Source organism: Callionymus lyra, chromosome 2, assembly GCF_982586985.1.
Source record: "Callionymus lyra chromosome 2, fCalLyr1.hap1.1, whole genome shotgun sequence".
In the NCBI taxonomy this organism is placed as follows: domain Eukaryota; kingdom Metazoa; phylum Chordata; class Actinopteri; order Syngnathiformes; family Callionymidae; genus Callionymus; species Callionymus lyra.
Window position 1 is genome coordinate 10984360 of NC_141819.1, and position 18673 is coordinate 11003032.

At 36.9% G+C, this 18673-nt stretch overlaps 2 protein-coding genes across 9 annotated transcripts in view; one reads left to right on the forward strand and one right to left on the reverse strand.

The window, feature by feature from the left end:
- The window catches only part of camsap2a (calmodulin regulated spectrin-associated protein family, member 2a), a 54405-nt gene extending 45440 nt beyond the window's left edge, over positions 1–8965 (reverse strand). For all 6 annotated transcript variants that reach the window (XM_087783502.1, XM_087783501.1, XM_087783504.1 and 3 more), the window contains exons 1-2: positions 7927–8965; positions 858–1117 (exon numbers count right to left, since the gene is read on the reverse strand). In XM_087783502.1, the coding sequence (XP_087639628.1) occupies positions 858–1117; positions 7927–8065 (399 nt within the window). In that variant the 5' untranslated portion in view covers positions 8066–8965. The remainder of the gene's footprint in view (positions 1–857; positions 1118–7926) is intronic.
- Positions 8966–9116: 151 nt separating this feature from the next.
- On the forward strand, positions 9117–17754 carry ddx59 (DEAD (Asp-Glu-Ala-Asp) box polypeptide 59). 3 transcript variants are annotated; one of them, XM_087783507.1, is made up of 9 exons: positions 9129–9155; positions 9722–10007; positions 10704–11480; positions 12384–12566; positions 12639–12728; positions 14055–14306; positions 15229–15381; positions 17158–17286; positions 17361–17754. In XM_087783507.1, the coding sequence occupies exons 3-9, from the start codon at positions 10707–10709 to the stop codon at positions 17625–17627; spliced, it is 1848 nt and encodes a 615-aa protein (XP_087639633.1). In that variant the 5' UTR covers positions 9129–9155; positions 9722–10007; positions 10704–10706; the 3' UTR covers positions 17628–17754. The 3 variants fall into 3 exon arrangements, with proteins under 3 accessions (XP_087639634.1, XP_087639633.1, XP_087639632.1); XM_087783508.1 differs by lacking the exon at positions 9722–10007 and having other exon boundaries at positions 9117–9155; XM_087783506.1 differs by lacking the exon at positions 9129–9155 and having other exon boundaries at positions 9218–10007.
- Positions 17755–18673: the final 919 nt, after the last annotated feature.

Below are 18673 nucleotides of genomic sequence, written 5' to 3' on the forward strand. Positions count from 1 at the left end.
ATAAAGAAAACTAGAAATATACCAGCATTTAATGCATCTTTATTCCTCAACAATCTGCTCATCCCACAGAGTATCATCTTTAGGGTTGCATTTTTCTTTGCAAGTGGAGGGCCCTTATTTAAACTATTATTATACTGTAAAGAATTTATAGTAATTTTGAATAAAAGATCTTTAAAGGGGACAAAAAATAGACTAAATGGGGACATGTTTATAATTCTACAGCCACACATTAAAAATAAACTCATGCGACGAGTCAAGAGATGTGTTTGTAAAAGAGTTACTCAACCAGCAAAATTATATATAATGCAACATAATCTACTACTGCTTCTCCACGCTTTCATTCTACAGCGACGTTAAATAACAAGAGCATTAGCATAAGAAGGAAATTAAAGCAGCAAGACTCAACAAACAGACTGCGGGCACACTGGGTGCTAATTGTATCTGGTACTGAGCGGTTCACTGAGGCGGCAAAGCCTCCTATTGAGTCCGTTCCCCCAAAATAATGAGGATCTCTCTGTATAACTCACGAGGCAGTCTGAGAAGTCATCAGTGCCGACGGGGCTCAGCGCCAGAGATGAAGGGAAGAGAGAGCGACTGACTGGAAGATTTTCGGTGGAGGTGAAATCCACTTTTGACAACTTCCGTCTGACTTTTTTTCAAGGTTGTTAAAATGTTCTGGAGCTGTTAAAAAAAACTAAATTTAGTTCTAATCTGATAATAAGAACTGAAGTTTAAAACTGAATCCCTGGAAAAATCTTAATACACACTCTTCTGTAGATTTAGAAAGAAACTACACTAATATAAACAGACTAAGAACTTCAGACAGTACTTAAAATTGCACATGTGTCCAAACATACCATCTGAAGGGGTCTCCTCCGGAGGTCCCGCTCAGTGACCAGACGCTCCTGGTCGGTGACGTAGAGTCCTCGCTCCGCCAGCGCCTGGACCACGGCGTCGTGACCCACGAGGGGCTTATCGGGGTCGGGTTTTAGAACCGGTCCGCCGGCCCTGCAGTAGAGATCCCCGGACAGCAGGAGGCCGACCAGCGGAGGCTTCAGGTGCTCCTGCTCATACTGGTCGGTGTAGAAGGGGTCCTTCAGATCTTCGGGGATGCTGTCTGCAGGATCAAATGGAGAGAAACACTTTCATTTAAATATGTTTACGATATTATTCTTTATCCAAGTATGAAAGAACGAAGTATGCCGTTTATTTTCAAGACAGGAGTTGATCATTATTGACGTGTACTCTCAATCTTGTTGACCTTCTTCTATTTTGGAGTATTTTTCTTATTTCCAGGCCAAAGACTGGACTGCTAGCGCTAGCTTGTTACCCTCCAAGTAATAGTATCTTCATGAACAAACCAATAATTTAACAAATATTACCGGTAATCACTTATTTTTTGCAGATGGATAAAAGCGTTTGTATCTTGAATTATATGCAATGTCAAATGTCTACTACTCAGTTGCTACAAGATGTGGATTCATATTTTATATCATGGTCAAATATCATGGTATTTTCCATCATGTACTAAAGTAAAGGTTCACCCAAAACTAAACTTCAAATTTCATTGTCTACTGCTTTGAGGGGCAGGGGACACCCTGGACAGGAGGCCAGTCTGTTGCAGGATACACAAAGACAAACAACCATTCACACACACTCTCATACCTATGGACAATTTCCCAAAGTTATCAATCAACCTCTGTATGTTTTTGGACTGAGGGAGGAAACCGGCGTGCCCGGAGTAAACCCACGCAACACAGGGAGAACATACTAACTCAACACAGAAAGGTTGGGTCAGCCTGGACTCGAACCAGCAACCTTCTGGTGGCGCAGTCTGTGAGGTGACTGCGGCACCATGTGCTCTACTTCAAATTTCAATTCAGTTTAAAGTGTCAAATCATAACAAAGTTATCAGTTTAAGTGAGACTATATTAGAGAAAAAAAAAACAGACTCAACAATGAGTGAATAACAGCGTGGCAGTGGCCGGGAAAAACGAGGCAGAAGGCAGAAACCTCGAGCAGAACCAGACTCGCTCACTCATTTTTTCCACTCATGTTCTACTCACCCTCGTATAAACTAGGGGTTGGGATTATATTCACAGTTTCTTTACTAACAGTAATAGACAAAAAATGTTTGTTCATTTTAATGTAGCAACTCTCGCTTAATCGTCTTCATCTTCGTCCAAAAAGACACTTAAAAACATCCAAATACCTCCGTACTGCTCGTCTGTAACGTCCCTCTTGTGTTGAAACCTCGACGTGAGTGATTGTTCTAAAAAAACTGAAATAAGTCAAAGTATATTTTAAGTTTGTTTGTAGCAGAATGAGGGTGATAGTCCAGGATCTACAGGGATAGTTACACATGGAAGTTTTATGGAAATATTTGGATGTTTTTGGATGAAGATGAAGACGAAGGCAACTGAGCTCTAGTCGCTACATTAAAATGAACAAATATTTTCGTCTACAACTCTAAAAAGGAACAGATTACTCTGACATAATCCCAATGAGGGTGAGTAGCAAACGAGTGAATTTAGGCATTAAATAAGATCATCTATGGGGGGAAAAGTAATGCATTATTAAAAGTCTTTAAATAAATCTATATAAATGTTGTTTTTAAAGATCACGTTTCATCACGTGGCCGCTGACAAGCCTACTTCCTAGTTCTAACGCCACGCAGACACCCTCTCGACTTGTGCGTGGATGGATGGAGGGGTCGCTATGGCAACTGCAGCGGGAGGAAAAAAAAACACAATCGATTCATCTCGTCTGTATCTCTCGGCTCACTGGTGAACGTCCACAGATAGACTACCCTGTGAGTGCGTGTCTGGAACATTCTCTAAAACATTCAACACATTTGGATATTAAAAAAATAAGTCTTCTTGCAAAGTCATCTCAGTGGTAATGAGTGTAAATGAAAGTTTATGGTAAAACAGACCCTCGAAAAGCTAAAAATCAACATCCACTGAAAATCTATGATCAGTTTAGATGTCGGTGTTTTTTCAGGGTCCTACCCCTCCTCCATGACCACCAGAGTCACAGAGGTCATCTGTCAGTAGACAAGGTGTCTGCAGAGAAGTGCCGACACAAGCACAATCACTGATTAAATGAAGTTCCTGAAGGTAAAAAATGTTGCACTGCTGAATTGACCCCCCGCCCCCAGGACACAAATATATCTCTTCTTCCTCTGTCAATAGGGAGGTCAGAGGTCGATCTGATGCCTCATGCACGTGGACGGATGGATTTTCGTTGTTCTCATTTTGAAGGTGGATCCCGGTTGCTGCCAAAAAACTGGGTTCAATATCGCAACATATTTTAATGAAAGAAATGGGTCAGTGGTTTGAAGAAATTGATTAAAATGTCCTGAAAATCTAAATAGTTCTTTTGCTAAAATAAACAGGTCCTTGGCAGAGGTTCTAAAGAGCAGCATACATACAGCATACGGTACAAAAACACTGCAATTAAGCTGTAAAAGGGTTTGCCAAAAATGAAGGATACAAAGGCTTATATCAACCAAAATGGTGCTTGCTATCAGTGAAATTACTTGTTCATGTTTGGTTAGCTCCAGGCTAAGGATTAACTAGATGAGGCGTCGTCAATCAACTCAAACTGGTAAATTTAATCTAAATACAAGATCATAATAACAATATCATGGTCTTAAACCAGCACTAGGTAATATCTTCATAAATTCATTTAAAGTGGGGTTTTTTTGTTTCATTTTGAACCGCCTATTGTGAAGGCATCCAGAAGACGCTTCAGTTTTCACGACTCTCGTCAATGCATTATTAAATAGAACCAGAAACAGATGGTTCAAATGGTTTGGTGCAGCTTATTTTTATTTCAATGAGAGAAAAAAACATCCTGAAAAACTAATTGTATTTAAAATATATATTTTCTTTTAAATGAAACGTATTATCCAATGCTAAAAATCCTATACATTTTTGTTCTACTTGGAAAAAAAGCTTCTTCGTACCATTGTCATTCGTCGACAGAAGTGACTAGGAACTATTTATCTACACAATCATTCAGGAGGATTTAAAGCACAGTGTTGTGTCTCAAATCGCATACTAGCGTACTAAAAGTTAGTATTTTTAGTACGTTAGTGTGTCTCAATTCTTAGTATGCGAAATTTAGTGCGCCATGCATACTAAATTGGCGTACTAACACGCCCACAAAACTAGCATGGTTCGATGGACACTAACCATACTAAACAGCCGCCATTTTAGTGACGTTTTAAACGGAAGTTACGTCATATACAAATGCATATATATGCATATACTTAAATGTGTATTTTCAGCAGCAGTAGGAGGATAAACACGTCTTCGCTGCTGATACCAGCTTAAATATCTCGCGATTATTTAGATTCTCATATTTTTTCTTTATTTCTTTTTCCAAAGTTGCAATACGTGCTGCTAGCAGATGTCGGCGATAGCGTTCAAACAGCTGTTTGAAACATCGTTAAATAGAAGTAGAAGAAGAAGCTGTCATGTGATTTCCGGTTAGTGTGTAGCTTCAGGGTTTGATTTGAGACATACTATCTGCGGAGAATTTGCTTACTAGTTAGTATGCATACTAAACTGATGCATACTAACTTCTAGCATACTAAGATTAGTATGCGATTTGAGACACAGCACAGGTGTCAAACCGGTCCAGTAAAGGGCCAGGGTGGTGTAGGTTTTTGTTCCAACCAGTCAAGCACACATGAGTTAACCAATCAGGCGTCTGAAGACAGTAATCAATCAATTAGTCAGTCAGGTGTTGCTTGTTTAAGCCGACACCTGACTGGTTAACTCATGTGTGCTTGACTGGTTGGAACAAAAACCTACACCACCCTGGCCCTTAACTGGACCGGTTTGACACCCCTGATTTAAAGGGATAGTACTTAAACCTAAAATATAGACTTGTTTAAGTTTTTCTGAACAGTGTCGAGGCTTCAGCACGAGAGGGACGTTACAGACGAGCAGTATGGAGGTATTTGGATGTTTTTAAGTGTCTTTTTTGACGAAGATGAAGACAACTGAAATCCAGTCGCTAAAGTGAACAAACATTTTGTCTATAACTCTAAAAAACAACAGATTACTCCGAGTCGACATGAGGGTGAGTAGAAAATGAGTGAAGTTCTGATGAAGATTCACTTTAAGAATGAAGATTTAAGCTGTGATTTCATCATTTTTAAACAATGATTGATGATTCTAGGAAAGACTGATAGTTAAGTAGAGATTATTTATCCGTCCCTCGGCTCTTAAAGCAGCTCAAACACTTGATTCAAAGCAGCGGTGATGCAAAGGACACGATGTCGTGCACCACACTGCTGTATTTTCCCTGCAAAACATGAGATTCCTCACGGAGCTTCTGTGTATATTCAATCAAGCCTGAATGAAAAGAGCGGAATCCAAAAATACAGCTCTCCAGAGAGGAAAGATGGAGAAGCAGCAGGCTTTTTATTCAGCTCTCTGCCTACGCTGTTCTGCTCATAACACCAGAGCTTCAACAATCTAAAGTCTCATCTTTGGGCTTGTCCAGCAAATCATCTGTCAAATTAATACTGTTTTTTCTGACGAAAAGCTGATGCTGCTGCTTAGGTTTTCACGTAACCAGATTGTAATAAGCAATGTTAGAATGTATTATTTTTTAATCCGTACCTTATCATAAGTAAAATGTCATATTTATTGTAATATCATGGATATTATATTGTATTTCAAGCGTTGAATCGAAGATTTCATGTCTGTAACTCAAATAATTGTAATGGATTTCATGATATTGGTTAGAAATTACCTTAACTCGAGTTAAATGTTGGTTCTCTAGAATCACATCTGAATATATAGGAAGGTTTTTCAATTGACTTGTATGGCTTCTTATTACAAATGCCAAGCTAGCAGAAAATACAATTCTTGAATGAAAGTCATTTTTTTTAATGCTTTTACGCCTCCAGTTCATTCTTGAGGATGATTTTCCCTCTAGTTGTTTTTACTTTATCGACCTTCACTACGTAACTTCGTCTAGACGGCTCTGATGGAGAGTCTATGAGTGTCACCATCAAACTGAATCGCAGCAGTGGGTTGGAAAAAGGTGTTTTCATATGAATTACAGAAAGATGTTTAGAGGTAGCATGAATTATGAGCCTTTTTTTTTCTTTTTTAAATCACATTCCGTATATGGCAAAGTCGCAAAGGAGGTTCCTCGACATTACAGTTAAACTGGGCAGAGCCAGAAAATGAATTTTTAATTTAAAGTTTTGCTGCTTGAACTACCAACTAAAGATAAACAGAAATGTTTTTTTTTGGATAGGTATTCCTGACAAGTTTGCCCAAAAAATAATTTGTCAAAGTGATGTTCTTTTTATTTATTTAGTGGTTCTCTATCATGCCTGATAGGGAGAACACCTTGGGCCAAATCTAGTGTTTATTTTGATGTTATTTTACTAATAGGTCAGGGTAGGAAATATGTTGTTTTATGTGTGGTTGACTTTGACACAGTTTAGTGAAGACATCTTATCATGCACACAGAACTAGCAGAATCCTCAAACACTAAGGATCAGGCTTCATGAAACCGCCGATGAGGCATCATGACACAGTGCCTTCCTTTTGAAGAGCCACTAGATGAAACCCTACATTTGAAAACTATGCCTGGATTTATTGAATGAGTGTTGATGAGTCTATGACAAAGTGGCACCTGGTTGCTTTTCAAACTTAAGACACCATTTCATGATTAACACATCAACACTTAAAGGGCAACTAATATGATCTCCTGACTCACTCACATGTTTCAAATGTTGAAGTCTTTATCTCCAAGATGCAGTAATTCTCTCATCATGACCATGTTTTCAACTTATTACTTTATAAAGTTGGTCTGAAATCTGGGCGAACGAGAGGTTACAAGAGTCCATTATGACGTAATAATGGCTTCACTCCTCCTCCAGCCAGCTGTAATCACACCCCGCTTTGTTTATACAACGAATCTCTTGGAAGTGGATATTTCTGAGATCGATGACACGCAGTGACAAATCTCAATGCTTGACCAATCACAGCAGAGTGGGTGTGGTTATAGTAAACAAAGTGTTTACAGACCATTTCCTAACGTCAATATTTCAATGAAAAGAGAGTTTTGTACAAACAGACACTGATGATACAATAGAGTCCAACAACTATTTAACACACACTTACATCAACACAATAGTTGAGCTTTTAATAAAAAAAAAGTATTTTAGCACCATGTATACTATGCTGATGCAGAACTATGACTAAAGAAGGTTAGTTAAAAACCATCCCTGAATACAGATTCACTTAATTTACCCACGTTAATGCAGTTAACTTGTTTATGTAAAGGCTAGAGCACCACACCTTCCCAGACCCTGCAGGATCCAAACAAATGTAATCCACTGATAATAAGGAATAACAGGATATTTATTGTCAAGATAATTGACAGAAATGACGATAAATAGGAAGCATGTTTGAACACACATCACCCATTGCGGGTGTGGATCAAAGCAAGAAGAACACATTTAGAATCAGTACACACCAACTAGAAAACAATGGTCATTTCTGGTCAGTAGTCAAGACAATACTAATCCAAAAACATCTCCGACGACTCTTCCAACCCAGTCGAGGACGACGATAAAAACAAGAGTGTGTATAACAAACGTGCTTATCTCTCTGATATTTGACCTGAATGCAGTGTGTGGGTTACATCATTTTTTTAAGGGGGGCACTTTCACACCTCCATATTGCTGCTGCCATTTTCCACCCTAGCAGAATGTCTCTTCGGACACGGCGTCAGAGGTAGGATTCTAGTTCATTGATGGATCACCGACTGTTATATTCACCTGTGGCTTCATGAATTTGAAGTGACACACCATCAAAAATGGTGTTTTTCGTGTGTGTGTGTGGTTGAATAAAAGATGTTTTATTCTGCATTCCAGATGCACCTCACCTGTCCCGTGTGCTTTGGCCACCAGCCACGAGAGGCTGCAACAGATCTTGGCTCTGGGAAAGTCGTAGTGCTCGAAGGATTTTATTGCTGGAGCGACGAAGACCTTCTTCACATCCCTGACGTCTTCAACTTCCCCCATGGTTTCTTCCTTCAGTCCCTATGCAGGAGAACAATTGAAGAAGAAAAAAAACAGCTAATGGAATGTCGTGGGACACAACATTGGTTTGCTTTAAATAAGAGCAGCTACATTCATTGAATTATTGAATTTTTTGGTCCATTTGTCTGTGGTTTAAACAGTAAAATCTGCTTGTTTTTCATCCATTCGCTCCTGTCAGTCCAGACGAGCTCCTGCACTAACGCGTGAACTTCACCCGAAAAAAACGTGTATTCCGAGAGAGAAAACGCAGATAATGTCCCATTATTGAAGTTTGTTGGATGCGGGATCGGTTCCCCGTCTATTGTTCGTGTCATTCAGGGTCGGATATTTCGGCGTCCGTTCCCTTCTCCGTCGCTGGGTGACGCGGTGCGGTTCTGCTGCTGCTGCTGCACCGTGGCGCCAGTGCCTCCACACTGGCAGGAGAGCGCATGCGCGGGTGATGCCTTCAAGGGTCGCTCGTATATTTGGCTTTTGCGCCACAACATCAAACGTAAAAATAAATATAAATCAGATAATAGATTATAATTTGTTATGAAATATGCGAAGTTTGTAACACGATTGACTAAAATAAATCTAATTTAAATAGTTTTTATTTGAAGAGAGATTACAAAAACAAAGATTGTATTAAAATCAAGGCATACGCGTAATTACGGAGTTCATTAAACGAAACAGATTCAATGTATTATTTAAATTCGAATAAAACATTATTTTTAAATTATTATTAACAAATATTATAGCGAATCAAAACTAAGCTTTTGCTTAGGTAGAGAACCAAACTAAAATAGATTAAAAATAAAAAATAAATAAAAACGGGTGGCTAAATAGCAAACTTGACGAACTCGGAACCTGAAAAAAAACAAAAAAACACCACGGATGATTTTTTTAATGTTTTAAAACAATCGAACAAATGCTTTCTAATCGATAATAGAATTCAGCCGATAAGTTCATTGTCAAGAAATAAAAATGAGAAATGGAACTTCATTTCCCAGAATGCAGCTCGTTGTGCGACTGCGTTGTCATTCTGCGACGGCTGTTATGTTTTGGTGCATTTCGGAAGATCTCACGTGAAAAGGTATATTGTCGCGTTTTAAAGCAAGGTTTCGCCATTTATAAACGTTTTGTTTCATTTCCACGTCCTCTTTCATATCCCTAACTAGTTCTTTGGTATTTGAAAATCCGTATTTTCTTAGTTCTGTTCCTTGTTGTAGCTGTTTTACCATAGTAATCTATACATGTTGTCATATGTGTTGGTTATTACAGAATTAAACATTTAAAAAGTATTTTAATAATTCTGTCGCAAGCAATGTTAAGGAAAGAAAGTCCAAGTGATTGTATATTTAATTTACCTTACGTTATATGTACAGTATATGTGTAACATTTTAAAGAGGAATTGATTTTTCCAGTATTTTTATGTATTTGAAAGACTATTCCAGTGATACAAGTATCATTTCCCTGTGATGGACATTAGGAAATCTATATATTATTAACCGGTGAAAATGAATACATTTTTGGTCGACCTTCTTAATACTAAGTCAATGGGGTTCTATATTTTTTAGATGTGCCCTTTTTAACTTCAAAATGTAAGTAAGTAAGTTAGTAATTTATATGAATAAAAATGTCTTGAGATTTTTCTTGAAGGAGTGGTGGATCAATCCATCAAACGCAGAGAGAGAGGAAGATCGTTCCAAAGCTTAGGAGCAACAGTCTGGAAGGATTTCTCTCCTCTGGTCCTGAAGCGTGTTCAGGAACCATCAGTAGATTCTGATCCACAGACCTCAGAGCCCGAGCTGGGGTGTAAGGCTGGATCAGATCAGTGATGTAAAGAGGAGCCTGACCAAGAATAGATCTGAAAGTAAGAACCAGAATTTTAAAGTTGATCCTGAAAGAAACTGGCAGCCAGAAGAGATTTGAGGATCCCAGAAATGTGAGTTCTTCTATTAGAGTTTCATAACTTGCCTAATATTTACCTCATTTGGAAAGGTGCAGTGTCATTGGTAAGTTTTCTAAACAAAGAAACATAATAAAGGGTAAGGTTTGGTTGTATAGAAATGAAAATTATCTCTCAAAATATGCATAGAAAAAGAAAATCAATATCCCAGTTTCAACAAAAACTTCACAAGTTGTTTAAATATACAGAAATGAAAACATAAAGCAAAGTTACGTTGTATTTTCTTTTATAGATTAAACTGATGAAATGAGTGTTTGAAGTGACTGAAAATATCAGTAAACATAATCAATTCAAAAGATATTTGTCAGAACCGCAGATAAATGTATAACTTGTATATATATATATTTTATATAATTGTATAAATTATAATATAATAGGGATTCCAATGAACATTTTACTCGCCTTAGACTTTTTTGCGATGGAGTTTGTCGAGTAAAATGTTGAGAAAAATGTTGTCAGAGATTTGTGTTGCATGTACTTGGTCAATCCAAAAATGTCGCTATTATGATAATCTAGGACATGTGTTCTGTATGGACAGTGTTGTTGTATAGTGATGACAAAAAAAAACATGATTGCACGATCAGAGTGACCACAGCTGATGTCCAGGAAGCAGCAAATACACACGTATCTAATAAATGATATCTGGAATAATTAAGACTTCTGTCTTCACAGAAAATGTTTATGCCACGAGCGCTGAAGGTGAAGAGGCCAGCAGATGAACTTAAACCAAATGTAACAAAGAGAATCAAGCACGTGGACGAGGATGAAAAGATTGAATCAGAGACTGTTATAGAACCAGAGGAACCTCAGAAAGAGCCAGAAACACAAGAGGCTCCTGAAGAAACAAGTTCACAGAGTCTGGTTGGAGACGAAGAAGAAGAGTCGTCATCGGAGGAAGAGGAGGAGCCAGTGAAGTCGTTCAAGAAGCACCAGCGATGGCCCGAACCGGGGGAGCCCGTCTGTGTCATGTGCGGCAGATACGGCGAGTACATCTGCGATCGTACCGACAACGACGTCTGCAGTCTCGAGTGCAAAGCTGCTCACTTGGCCCAGATGTGCATCAGCACAGGAGCTGAACTGTTTAACCGGAAACTAGAAGAAGAAACCAGCGCTCAGCTTCCATCGGCTGTTTCGGAACCAGAGTATTTCTACAAGGAGGATCCTTTTGTATCGGGGCTCTTCGACGAGCAGGTCCAGAGAGTTAAATCCGAGCTCGGCATTGAAACGGTGGGGAGGGATGTTAAAAGACCCATCCTCGAGTTCGAACACTGCAAGTTCCCTTCCATCCTGAACAAAAACTTAAGAGCTGCCAACTATGAGTCGCCCACGCCGGTGCAGATGCAGATGATACCTGTGGGGCTGAGCAGGAGAGACGTGATCGCCAGCGCTGACACGGGATCAGGCAAAACCATGGCCTTCCTTCTGCCGGTTGTTGTCAGAGCTTTGGAGGTAAAGTGACACCAGAATGATGTTTCAAGCCTAGTTTGATTTGCTATAAAAAGAAGTATATCAGTGTGGGTGAATATTAAATAGTAAAATATAACATTTAATTTAACAATTATTTGTATATTGGATTTGTTTTGATTGAAGAATTTAATTTAAAATGTGTATATTGGATGATTCAATAATATATTTTTTATATATAATTATTTAGGAAACAAATAATTTCTTTACACGTATAGTTTGAAATTCTAATTCCAATAATTGAAAAAAAAATTCAACATTTTTTAATTTGTAGCCTTTTAATCTAACTAAAAAATGTATTATACCAACATTTTTATGTTCAATTTAAAAAGGCTTTTTTAATGCAATTTGATTTGATTTTGAGTGACTGGAAATATAATATAAAACTATGTATAGATGTATTTGTGGCCTAATTAATTCAATAACAAATGTTGGTAATATTATACAAACATTTTCAGATTTATTTTTAAAGGCTTAGAAAAAAAAAATTGAATTTGGAACATTTGTTTTTCAAACTCTACGTGTCAAAGAAAAAATAATCAAGTGTCAAAATCTTTGGATTCAAATTAAAAGGCTACAAATTAAATTAATTAATTAATTAAATAATAAATACATTTAATTTAGAGAATTTTTCAATTATTGGAATTAGAATCAATCATTTTGAAAAAAACAATTTTAGTTACAGAAATTACAACAGAAACAAATGAATCCTTTCAAATATAGAAGTTATTCAATTAGATTATATTCATAAAAAACGGTCCAAAAATAAGCACTTGGATCAAGTTAAGATTCTAAATTGTAATTTTAAATGTGTAAATGTACAAGGATATATTCACTGACAGTTCATAGAATGCCTTCATTTTGATAAACTGCATCCTGATATTTCAGAGAGTACCTCAAGGAGAGCGTAGTCCCATCGCCGTCGTCCTGACGCCCACCAGAGAGCTGGCCATTCAGATTGAGAAGCAGGTGAAGGAGCTGGTGATCGGGATCCCCAACATGAGGACCGCCCTGCTGGTCGGTGGCATGCCCCTCCCCCCTCAGCTCCACCGCCTCAAGAGAAGCATCAAAGTAAATACTTTTGAATGAATGAACTGTAAGATTCTATAATGACCATGTGACTATTGTGTGTTCAATGTTCAGATCGTCATAGCAACACCTGGACGACTCATCGAGATCTTGAAGCAGAAAGCTGTGCAGCTGAGCAAAGTGAAGATTCTGGTGGTTGATGAGGTATGACACCTGGACCCCTGTGTACGAAGAAGTTTGTGGGATTTCTACTAAAAACGGTCGTACACTCAAATCTAGAAAATGGTGCACACAAAAACAAGCAATTTTCCTTTGTACATCCCAATCAACGTGGAATTAATCTCAGACTTGATTGTCCCTTTCCATGCCCTAATTTATGTATTTAAATCGTGTTTAAATGAACCAGAGTCTGTGATTTTTTTCTCCACGATCAGAAAAAAACGAATGAAAACATGAATTTAAACATGATTAACTGTTTATATTTGTTCGTTTAAACATTTCTGACGTGGATCACATACTTACATTTAAATGAGTGCAGACGAGCTCCGGGGTAAATGTTTATATTTTACATACGCAGTTATTAACCGAATACTTTATTTACAAAGACGATCAGGGGCTTGTTATAAACATCTTAAAATGAAGTTTAACAAGAATAAAACTGTAAATCAGTAACTAAAAGCCCTGAGTATTGATGTTGTTGTGAAGATGGTCTGATCGTCTGAGCTTCATATGAATGTGTGGCACAACATGCCTAAATTCTTGTTAAATTTGTAAAATAAAAATGTTTTGTTTACAAACGACAAATGGACAAATCATGTGACAGTGTATTTATATAAGTTTGTTTTTCAAGGAGATCGCTCCGACTAGCTTTAACTTAACTTTAGCTGCTTTCATTCTGTTGCTTCACTTCGATATGACGTGATGTTGTTCCACAAGAACGTCTGTGACTCTCGTAAAGAAAGACTTGAAGCATCAGACGCTGATCATTTTGTTCGTTATATCATAAAAACAAGCTCATAATTCCTTTACATTATTTCTGAATAGCGTGAAATAGCGAATTAAAATATTCAGGATAAGATGTCAAGCGCTATACAAATAAAAATTACTTACTTACTTACTTAATAAATACAGATCATCTGTTTGGTGAATGAGAACATATTTATACGTTTGTGAATAATTTAATATCCACTCATGTAACTACAAACACTTGTGTGTTCATTTTTGATCAGTATTGATCGTTAACGTAACTCTGAAGTGAACATCTCAACATGACTATTGAGGCTGACATGGATCTGAGCAGTAAATAAGGACGTACGCCACCTTCAAACTTGTTAGGAAGTCCAAGCTTTTTAACGTTCTTTTCATTATTGATTCATATGAACTTTCACGTGGAAAAGTAGGTCAGTGCGTTTTATGTGCGTACAACCTCTAAGTACATGAGGCCCCTGCAATTTAATACTGCTTTAAAACAATTAAACTGTTTACTGATTATATTAAAGCACAGCTTGTTGGTTTATGTGTGCTGTGCAGGTCGACACCATGTTGAAGATGGGATTCGTGCAGCAGGTCCATGAAATACTGGAACACGTCCCTGCTGAGCACCAGACCCTCCTGACATCTGCCACCATCCCCAAAGGCACGGAGGACTTGGCGGCTCAGTTGGTTCACGACCCGGTCCGCATCGTCATCGGAGAGAAGAACCAGCCGTGTGCTAACGTCCGACAGATCCTGCTGTGGGTGGAGGAGCCGTCCAAGAAGAAGAAGCTATTTGAGATCCTCAGTGTAGGTCATTCCTCACGCTTTTACAATGGAGGCCTTTTACTCCAATAACATTTAACTTTAGACCTTGGTCGGATTTAAACTAGTGATGTGTCGATGAAGCTTCATGAAATGGTGTCATTATTTCCACTAGATGTCACTCTTTGCTCTATAATCTATTGATTTGAAAAGTTTTTCTATTGAAACCTCACATAATTTTTAAGCTGAGGGCGCCCCCTACTGTCCTCTGAAAAATATGACACTGCTTCATGAAGCTTCATCAACACATTAGTAATTTTAAACCTGATTCAAATAAAAACAAAAAAGGTTAGTTAGCTTTCAGAAACATTTCTGCATGAAGGTTTTTATATTTTACCACATAAATCTTCCTTATTGTAAAATAAAGTGAAGAAAATACTGAAGTGCTTCCAGAGTTGAAGACATGGTTTGATATATACTATATATATTAATAAACAACACATAATTGGCATTAGTTATTATAATTATATAATTGATTTAGTTTAGTAGTTTAGTAGTATCCAAAATTTGAATAGTCAGGAACCACATCTGTTTTATTTTTGGTGCAAATTATCTATATTTCTTAACATGGACATTAGAATATGCTGATGTTGTGTCAAACAAATCCAAAGTTTAAATTAAGTATCAAATTAGTTAATAAATACAGTGTCTTCACTTTGAAAGGCAACTATGTCACTCTCTGGATTATAATTTTTGGATCTAATCTATTAATTCAATGAAACCTGGCATCGTTTTCAAATTTAAAAGCGCCATCTAGTGGCCTTTCAAAATTAAGACACCATCTTCTGATGCAGTCTCTTCCCTACACAACGGTTTCATGATGCCTCATCAACACATCACTAGCGTTATTAAGCTAAATTCAAAACACGAGATTGAAACCCGTTTTGTTTCCTCTGCACCATCACAGGACAGTAAGTTGTATCATCCTCCAGTCGTGGTGTTTGTCGACTGTAAACTTGGAGCTGATCTGCTGCGCGAGGCGGTTGCTACGGTGATGGAGCTCAATGCCGTGGCGATCCACTCGGACAAAACCCAACGGGAACGGAACCGCGTTCTTATGGTGAGATTTGGCTTTAAGAGCAGATGTTTTTTGTAAGTGATGACATTGGATCTCATCCAAGAAGCGCAAGACACAAAGTTGAGTAAGTAATTATTTGTAACGCGCCTTTCTAGACCAGGGTCACAAAGCGCTTTAACAATCCAAAACAATACACAGTAAAAATATATACTTTAAAATATCCAGAAACCTAAGACAAACACAGGAGTCCCTGAAAATCCTGGAGTAAAGTCTAAGGTCCCGAAGGAGACCGCCTGAGGGATCAATAAAGTTCTACCTAACCTAGAGAAATCTACTCGGACTACAAAGATTGATCTAGGACATGAAACACTCGGATCTGATCGTAAAAATTATAGCGTATTTTATAAACTTTTTTGAATCGGAGATCGAAATAATTTTGGCTAAAGTGAAGTTAAGAAACCCTATTTTTCATTGAAAAGTTGGGCAGTTAAAAATATAAATTTAATTTTTTTAATTTGTTAGTTTTGAGGAAACCTCTGTCAGGAAATGTACCTGAAGATTGTTAACATACTTTGTTATTTTAGTTGTAATTAGCCTATATACTTATACTTATACAATTATTTAAACAAACATTCATCTTGTAGAAAACGATTGGAATATATTAAGTTGATTAACTATCAATTAATTTACCTAAATGTTTTTGGGTTTTTTTGTGTTCAAATCATGTTTTTTAGAGTCATTCATATAGAGTCAGACATATTTTATTTATTAATTTGATCATTTATTTATCCTTTATTTATCCAGGTTAGTTTCATTGAGATTAAAATCTCTTTAACAAGAGAGCCCTGGCAAGGATGAAAAAAAACACATAAAAATAATTACATGTTGAATATTAATAATAGTACAATATAAGAAGAAGAAAAAAAAAGAGATTAACGACTTAAAACATTCACAATTTATGATGGAGTTTTTTTTATATATAAGAATACATTTTATACCTCATCGAATTTATAAATACAGGGGAAAATGAAAAAATGACAGCAATAATTCATCCATCCAAACAATCAAAATAAATACATGAATAGTAAGTAAGTAAGTCATTTTTATTTATATAGCGCTTTTCCAGACCAGGGTCACAAAGCGCTTTAACAATCAAAACAATATTCAATAAAGTATATACTCTAAAGGTCAAGATAAAACTGAAAACACAACAGGAGTTCCAGAAAATCAAGGAAAAGCCTGAACAAATAGAAACATCTTAAGATTTTTCTTAAAGGAGTCAGTAGATCCATCAAGCGCAAACACAGAGGAAGATCGTTCCAAAGCTTAGGAGCAACAGTCTGGAAGGATTTATCTCCTCTGGTCCTGAGCCGTGTGCGTGGAACCATAAGTAGATTCTGATCCACAGACCTCAGAGCCCGAGCTGGGGTGTAAGGCTGGATCAGATCAGAGATGTAAGGAGGAGCCTGACCATGAATAGATCTGAAAGTAAGAACCAGAATTTTAAAGTTGATCCTGAAAGAAACTGGAAGCCAGTGAAGAGTTTCAAGGATCGGAGAAATGTGAGTTCTTCTACTAGAGCGGGTCAGAATTCTCGCTGCAGAGTTCTGAATCAACTGCAGGCGAGACAGTTGTTAAGACATGAAAACAAACTGTTAAACTTAATTCAAATGCATCCATATATGTACAATGTATTACATAAATAAAAGTTGGGACTATATTTGGGTAAAGAAATGAGTTTCAATTGAAATTTGCATTCTTAAATGTTTATCTCTATTTTAAATTAATGTTATTTATTTTTCCTACATCCGTCTCCAGGGACTGTTGGACGGAGAGTATGAAGTGGTGATCAGTACTGGAGTTCTGGGCCGAGGATTGGATTTAGCAAACGTTAGATTAGTCGTCAACTTTGATATGCCCAACAACATGGACGAATATGTTCATCAGGTTTGTGTTTTCATGATTTGAATCCTTGCTTTTTACTTCATCACTCTCTTGATTCATATGGTTTTTCCTTCCAGATCGGCAGAGCGGGTCGGCTCGGCCACAGAGGAACCGCCATCACGTTCCTCAATAACAGCAACAAACGTGTGTTCCTGGACGTGGTGACGAGGGTGAAGGCGACCGGATCCATCCTGCCGCCGCAGCTTCTCAACTCGCCGCATCTGCACGAGCAGCAGAAGAAGAACAAACATAAGGGGAGGTCGGGAGGATCGGACAACAACCCAGTGGTCACGAAGAACAACCTCTTAGACATCATTCGGAAACACGACCGTCGTAAAAAATAACAAAATGTGACAAACTGATCTTGTTAATAATTATGTTTTATACTTTGTTAGAAAAACTATGCATTTCATTCATCAGTCCTACAATAATGTTTAATAGACCCAATTAAAGGATAAAAAGTTGTTATCAATTGATCTTGAATCGTAGTTGAGGCAGAAACGTTCTATAGATTTGATAGTTTGATTGTGTGAATTTATATATGATGAAGTCAAGTTCTTTTATTGTCAAATATGCATGAATTAAGAATGAACACAGTTGAAAGGACTTAACAACAGACATTAAACACTCGAAACAATAAAAGCTTTAAACAAACAGTAATTAAGACATTCAAGAAAATAAATAAAAATTAATAACCAACAAAATGAAATAAATAATCAACAGACTTAAATAATCAACTAATAAACAGAATTGAAACAAAAAACAAAGTTAATGCAAAAGTTTAAATGAAGGTGAAACGTTTAAATTGAAGTAATAACGTGGTGGGAAAAAAAAAGCTCAATTTGTAACTTTTTTGGACATGACTAATGGTTAAAGTTAAACTTTTTTTTTCCAAGTTACATAGATGTACCTGATCTTCTTTTATTCAGGAAATTTGAGTTCCTTTAGCAGTTTACAAGAAAAAGATTAAGCATACAGACACATATGATTATAAATAATACAAAAAAAATGAACACGTAATACTAACAGCAATAATCGAAATACATTAAACATAAATGATAGATAAATTAAACAAGAATAATAGCAAAAAAGAAATGTTATTAATAAATAAATCTATGTTCTTTATCTTTAGACTTAGATTGTATCATCTTGTTCTTTCTCTTTATTTCTCTTTGTTCTTTTTCTTATTTTATTTTGATTATTTTTTATGAAAAATTGCTGTATTTGCTGTGGATAATTTGAAAAAAACAAACAAACAAGTGGAGACCTCCTGAGGGGTCAATAAAGTTCTACCTAACCTAACCTAAATAACAATGAATAAAACAATAATTACATTTTCTCTTCTTTTTAAAAAAAATAAATGAATAAAATACTTAACTAATCTCCGGAA

Bases quoted from the DNA above. Each gene is read 5' to 3' on its own strand.
- ddx59 (XM_087783508.1), top strand. From the start codon at position 10,707: ATGTTTATGCCACGAGCGCTGAAGGTGAAGAGGCCAGCAGATGAACTT. The intron at 14,307-15,228 runs GTAGGTCATTCC...GCACCATCACAG, and splicing joins AGCTATTTGAGATCCTCAGT to GACAGTAAGTTGTATCATCC. The intron at 17,287-17,360 runs GTTTGTGTTTTC...TTTTCCTTCCAG, and splicing joins TGGACGAATATGTTCATCAG to ATCGGCAGAGCGGGTCGGCT.